Below are 6000 nucleotides of genomic sequence, written 5' to 3'. Positions count from 1 at the left end.
CTGGCCGCTGTCCGCAGCCGACCGCTGTAAGGAGGTACAGCAGATCCGCGACCAGCACCCCAGCAAAATCCCGGTGAGTCCCGCGTCCCCAGCCCTGCCCCAGCCCCGCCTCGCGCGTCCCCGACACAACCCCCTGCCCGCCCGCCCTGCTCCCAGGTGATCATCGAGCGCTACAAGGGTGAGAAGCAGCTGCCCGTCCTGGACAAGACCAAGTTTCTGGTCCCGGACCATGTCAACATGAGCGAGTTGGTCAAGATCATCCGGTGCGTGGGCAGCCGCTGCCAGGTGGTGGCTTGGGTCGGGAAGGGAGTCGGGTTCCCGCCGAGAAGGGGTCAGGGGTGATGGGACCGGTGGTGGGCCCCTGTTCTGGGGCGGCTGGCAAGGTCAAGGTCGGGGCTGCAGTTGGTGCCGGGTCAGAGGTGACAGGTGGGGTGAGGATGGGTGTGAAAGGCTGGGAATCATTCTGGGGGTCAGGACTACGTCCGCCCCGCAGCCAAGCCCCTTACAGCCGCATACTCTCAGGCGCCGCCTGCAGCTGAACCCCACGCAGGCCTTCTTCCTGCTGGTGAACCAGCACAGCATGGTGAGCGTGTCCACGCCCATCGCGGACATCTACGAGCAGGAGAAAGACGAGGACGGCTTCCTCTACATGGTCTACGCCTCCCAGGAAACCTTCGGCTTCTGAGCCAGCAGTAGGGGGGTCGGCCTGGGAGTGGGGGGGGGGCCCAGTCAGGCCCTGCCCAGGGAGCTCCTGGTTCCTGAACTGAGCTGCCTCTGCCGTGGTGGGCTGGGCAGGCATGTGCCCCCCTAGTCAGAGGGCAACCCACCTACTCTGCCCCTGGGTGGATCCTGGGCTGGTCCTGTTAGGGTTGTCCCTCTGGGTGCTGGCTGGGATGGGGGAGGGTGGGGAGCAGCCCCCAGCACCCCCCTGTGTGGTTCATCTTTTTTTTAGGCCCCTGCCTGTCTGCCCATCTGCCCCTCACCCACCCGAGGCTCTGCCCACGCCTGGACCTGCCCACCCCTGAAAGACTGGCCCCTGGCTCCCCGCCCCTCGGTCTCCACATGGTGTATGGATCTGTGGTCATTGTCCCTCTGCAGAATAAAGATTGCTCAGGCCTGCCTGGCCCTGTGCCTCCAGCTGCTTGCTTGGGAGTGGGAAGGGTGCTGGTAGGGCTGTCCGCACCATCCCCGGGCTCTGGCGCACAGACTTGTGTTCTGTGGCCTCAGTGCTGGCTCTGGAAACCCACACCTGTGTGTAGTGTTCCAGAACATTAGGGGCCACCCCTCTAGGAGTGCAATGCAGATGTGGTCTCAGGGTAGACTTCATAACAAAAAACATTTATTAAGTAGCTACAACCTAACAAGCCCTGCTCACCTGCCTCTTCTCCTTCCTGCCTGGGAGGGGGCTCCTTGGTATGCAGAGCCACGAAGTGGGGGGTCCAAGTTGGGGAGCTCCCTGTTCTTCCCCACAGGCCTTACTATCAGCCATGGGTCTCTTTTGGTACCAGAGACTTGTGACCTTGGACTCGAACCTCTTCTGCCCGAGCACTCGCCTGCTGGCAACTCTGACTGGAGGGCTTGGCCCAGCTTCTGGCCCCTCAGCCCCCTGAGGTCCACAAAGCCCTGTGCCAGCCAGGCCTACTTGAGCACAAGCATGGCCTCTGTGCCGTCCTTGGCGGTCAAGTAGAGGCCGTGTGTGAGGTAGTACTCCCGCCGCAGGAAGGCATAGAAGTAATCAGAGATGAGCAGGATCTGGGGGGAGAGAGAGGGTGTGAGGTGCTGCAGGGTACCTCCCCCTGAGCCCAGGATCCCTGAACTGCTGGCATACGCTGGAAGACAGGAGAGCCCCCGCCTGGCTCTGGATCATAATCACTGGAGAGGTCCTGCCCAGGACCCCCACCTCAGGGCCCAAACTTGATCCCGCAAGGTCTGCTGGCCTCTCAGAAGCTGTCCAGACTCCCCTGGCCACCACCCATGGTCTACACCTCCATCCCAGGCTCTGGTCTCAAATGCCAGCCTGGTGTCTGTGCAACCAGAGGCCTCTGCCCCCTCTTCCCACAGCCACTTCCACCCCAGCCAGGTCCACATCAAACTCCTCACCTTCCCTCTGTCAAATACACTTCTCCCACTGGGCACCCATGCCCCCATCTTCCAGCCAAGTGCCCAGGCCACAAAATTGCCCTGACACTTCTCTCATACATCAAGCCACCATGACCTGTCAATTCTACCCCTTAAACTCAAATCCACCCTTTCGATCCATCCCCAGTCACTACTCCGGACAGAGCCATTGTCACCTCCTAAACTACAGCAGAGCTTGGTCCCTGGGCTCCCTGCCCTCACACCCACGCCCACCCCATTCTCCCTGGCAGCCAGAGGGAGCTTTTCAAAACCTACATCTGATGGTGTTACTTCCAGTCTTCAAATCCTCCAAAGGCTTCCCACGCCTTAGGGTGAAGCTCGAACTCCCTGGTGCTCTGAGACCTTTCTAGGGTCCCTGCCCACCCTCTCCCGGCTCCACCCCACCCCACTGCAGGATCTTTACTGTTTCTTCTTCATGGAATGTTCTCTCCCCGTTCATCTAGTCAACAGCTGCTTATGCTTCAGGTCTCAGGAAGGATCACTTGCCCCCCAGATTAGGTCTTGGCCCCACTAATCTCTACTCAATAACAGACTCATCCAAAGCATAATTTTTCCTTCAGCTGACAGCCTGACTGTGCCTCCTCCCCTGGCCCAGGGCCTCCATCAGGGCAGGGTCTTCGAATGGTTCTGTCACTATGGTATCTCTGTGCCTAGCTCAGTCTGTCTGTCTCATTCTGGGCCACACACAGAATCAAAGGGGGCCTAGAAGCTCAGCCCACTGTCTCTTCAAGGAGGCCCAGAAAGGAATAGGGATTTGCCAAGGGCCCTGTACACCAGACCCAGAGTCTGCGGTCTCGGTCAGCCAAGCTTCCCAAGACCACTGGTCCCTGGAGCAGGTTGGGCAGGGCCCAGCCTCAGAGAAGGATGAGCGGACAGGCTCACACTGCAGACACCGCAGCTCTCAGGCACCTGGAGGCCTCAGAGGATTGGCACCAACCACCTGGCACAGATGGGGAGACTAAGGCACAGAGCACTTGGCTATGGTCTTGGGGCAAGACAGGTTGAGCTAAGCCTGGGATCTAGACCTCCAGACCCTGTCCTGGGCAGCTTCTCACTCACCTGAAGGTAACACAACAGCAGCTAAAGAGAGATCAGAGGCGCCTGGAGTTCAGGAAGGTGTCCTGTCACCAGCAGCTCTGATGGCCTCAGGACAAGTACCTGCCATTCTATCACCACAGAAGCCCATCTGGAAGGTTTAACAATCCTCATCTTCAACATGGGCAAACTGAGACTCAAAGGGTTCAATGGTTGGCCTAAGGCTACACCTGGAGCACTGGACTAATGGCCATGGGCCCAGAAAGGTGGTCCGCCTGGGGCCCAGATCCCTGAGGAGCACCAGATTGGTCACAGTGTCAGAAAAGCAGACAGAGCTCAGGCAGCCCCTAAGGCCTGGCCCCCAGCTGCCCAGCTGGCAGCTCCAGGCTGGCCCATTGGGGGGCAGTCATCACAGCAAAGGCTGACCTCATACCCCGCAGCCCTTTCTCACCCAGGCCCGAGATGCCATCTGGGCAGGAGGAGCCCAAAGCAGGGACTGAGCTCAGAGGCTGATCCCTGAACCAGGTCAGATGAGGGGCAGGTGCAATCACAATCCACAACAATCAAAACGAAGCAACTCCATGTCACACAATAATCATCTGGACAAGCCGGAGGAAGAAAAAGATGAGGTTACTAGGTTGGACCAGATGAAATTGCCATTTTTGCAGATAAAAAAAAATGGTTGAATACAGGCAATTTCATACGATCCAACCTAATATAAAATGGAAAAAAGAACACACAGAAGAGTAAGCACATTATTTAGAAGCACCAGCAGAAATGACAGTAAGAATTGAGGTAGCTATTCTTTTCCCCTATAAACCTGAACTTTGCAAACTACATACATATATTCCACTGACAAAAATAAAACTTTGGCCAGGCGCAGTGGCTCACGCCTGTAATCCCACCAGTTTCGGAGGCCAAGGCGGGGGGATCACCTGAGGTCAGGAGTTCGAGACCAGCCTGACCAACATGGAGAAACCCCATCTCTACTAAGAATACAAAATTAGCTGGGCGAGGTGGCGCATGCCTGTAATCCCAGCTACTCAGGAGGCTGAGGCAGGAGAATCATTTGAACCCAGGAGGCGGAGATGTGCCACTGCACTCCAGCTTGGGCAACAAGAGCGAAACTCCGTCTCAAAAATAAAAAATAAAACTTCAATTAAAACAAATCAGCCAATACATCAATGAATCAATACATCAATGGGGGGAGGAGATAAATCTTCCTTCCAGAAGAATTCCAAACAATGTAGGTAGTTATACCCCCTCCCACAGAAGGAGTTTAATTTTTGTTCACTCTGCATCCCCTAAGCCTCGGGTGGTCTAAACTTGGTTACTCACTTCCTCCTGAGGATCAGGGAAAGGGAAAAGAGTAACTTCACAGTAGAGAAATCTGGCCAACACTATCTTAACCACGTGGTGGAGGTTAACATCAGCTTGAAATCACATGGCTAGCATGTACCCCCAATAGATGTGATTCCTTCTAAAAACCCACAACCACAGGATAATCCTAAGAAAAGCATCAGACAAACCTAAACTGGGGGACAAACCTAAATTGGGTGACATTCTACAAGATGCCTGGCCAGTGGTCCTCAACTGTCAAGGTCATGACAAGTCAGGAAAGACTAAAAACAAAAGCAGAAGACACTGAGGAGGTGTGACCTTAAATGTAACGTGGACCCTTCAATGGGGTCCTGGCAGAGAAAGAGGATGTGACTGCAAACATAGGAAATCCAAATCCATTCTAGTGTTTCAGACTAATAGTAATATATCAGGGTGTCTTAGTTTTGACAAACATATCATGGTAACATATAAAATGTTAACTACCTAGGCAACTAGGTGGGGGCTTACAGGAACTCTGTTCTCTCTCTCCAACTTTCCTATAAATCTAAAGTGATTCTAAAATAAAAAGTGTATTTAAAAAATAAATGAACTAGCTGGGAATGGTGGCTTGTGCCTGTAATTCTAGCTACTTGGGAAGCCGAGGCAAAGGGATCACTTAAGCCCAGGAGGTCAACCTGGGTGACAGAGCAAAACCCCAGCTCTTCAAACAGGAAAAAAATTAACAGCAATGACCTACTGTTACATGTAACAAACTCAAAATATTTTGCTGAGTGAAAGAGGGCTTTGGCAAATGTACACATAAGATTTGCACTTTTCCCTGTATAATAAATTTTACATAAGAAAAATGTAAATAAATAGTGAAGTCTAGTTGATGATACACATGCTGAAATATTTAGCAGCAAATGTACTGATGTCTGCGTTTCAATTTGAAATACATTAAAAAAGTAAGAGGGACTGAGGGATGATGGGAGAAGCACAGGAAGATGTCAATAGTGGACTCCCGCTGGTGGGTATGTATATGGGTGTCCAACGCTAAAGCTGTCAACTGTGCTGTGTGTGTGGAAATCTGCAGGATAAAGGGGGTGGCGGGAAGAGCCCTGTGAGCGGCTTGGGCACACAGCCCTGGGTGTCATCAGTCCTGAGTGGGCACCCTGCCCCTAGGGAGAGGACACCAGGCTGGCCCAGTCCTGGTCCTTTCAGAGGGAAGCCTGTAGCCGGGACAACCTCTTCTGACCTTGGGGCTTTCCATTTGGGCCGTGAGGGGGACAGGGATTTCCCAGAAGCCCTAGGATGCAGCCAACACAGCAGCTGCAGACCCAGAGCCCCTTTGCCCTGTCTGGACAGGGGCAAGTTGGGCAAGGGGCTGTGGAATTTGCATGGGCAAGTCTGGCTGTGTGATGTTAAGTCTCTTCCTGTCCCCTGGGCTGCATTTTCCTCATCTGGAAAACGACAGTAATAGGCTCTAGCTTGTTACCAACAATGCTG

The 6000-nt window shown here is 54.0% G+C and overlaps 2 protein-coding genes across 3 annotated transcripts in view; one reads left to right on the top strand and one right to left on the bottom strand.

The window, feature by feature from the left end:
- Window positions 1–1125, top strand: part of MAP1LC3A (microtubule-associated protein 1 light chain 3 alpha) — a 10723-nt gene extending 9598 nt beyond the window's left edge. Inside the window, exons 2-5 of one of the 2 annotated variants that reach the window (XM_011959274.1) lie at window positions 18–73; window positions 157–263; window positions 523–692; window positions 953–1125. In XM_011959274.1, coding sequence (XP_011814664.1) covers window positions 18–73; window positions 157–263; window positions 523–685 — 326 coding nt within the window. In that variant the 3' untranslated portion in view covers window positions 686–692; window positions 953–1125. Of the gene's footprint in view, window positions 1–17; window positions 74–156; window positions 264–522 lie in introns of both variants that reach the window. The other variant, XM_011959266.1, reaches the window with a different exon arrangement.
- Window positions 1126–1317: 192 nt separating this feature from the next.
- Window positions 1318–6000, bottom strand: part of LOC105524129 (phosphatidylinositol glycan anchor biosynthesis class U protein) — a 29064-nt gene continuing 24381 nt past the window's right edge. The window contains exon 5 of the mRNA XM_011959255.1: window positions 1318–1752. Within this exon, the coding sequence (XP_011814645.1) occupies window positions 1639–1752 (114 nt within the window). The 3' untranslated portion in view covers window positions 1318–1638. The remainder of the gene's footprint in view (window positions 1753–6000) is intronic.

This window comes from Colobus angolensis, unplaced genomic scaffold (genome assembly GCF_000951035.1).
Source record: "Colobus angolensis palliatus isolate OR3802 unplaced genomic scaffold, Cang.pa_1.0 Scaffold114, whole genome shotgun sequence".
Classification (NCBI taxonomy): domain Eukaryota; kingdom Metazoa; phylum Chordata; class Mammalia; order Primates; family Cercopithecidae; genus Colobus; species Colobus angolensis.
Note: the sequence above shows the minus strand (reverse complement) of the source record. Positions and strands in the feature narration are given on the sequence as shown.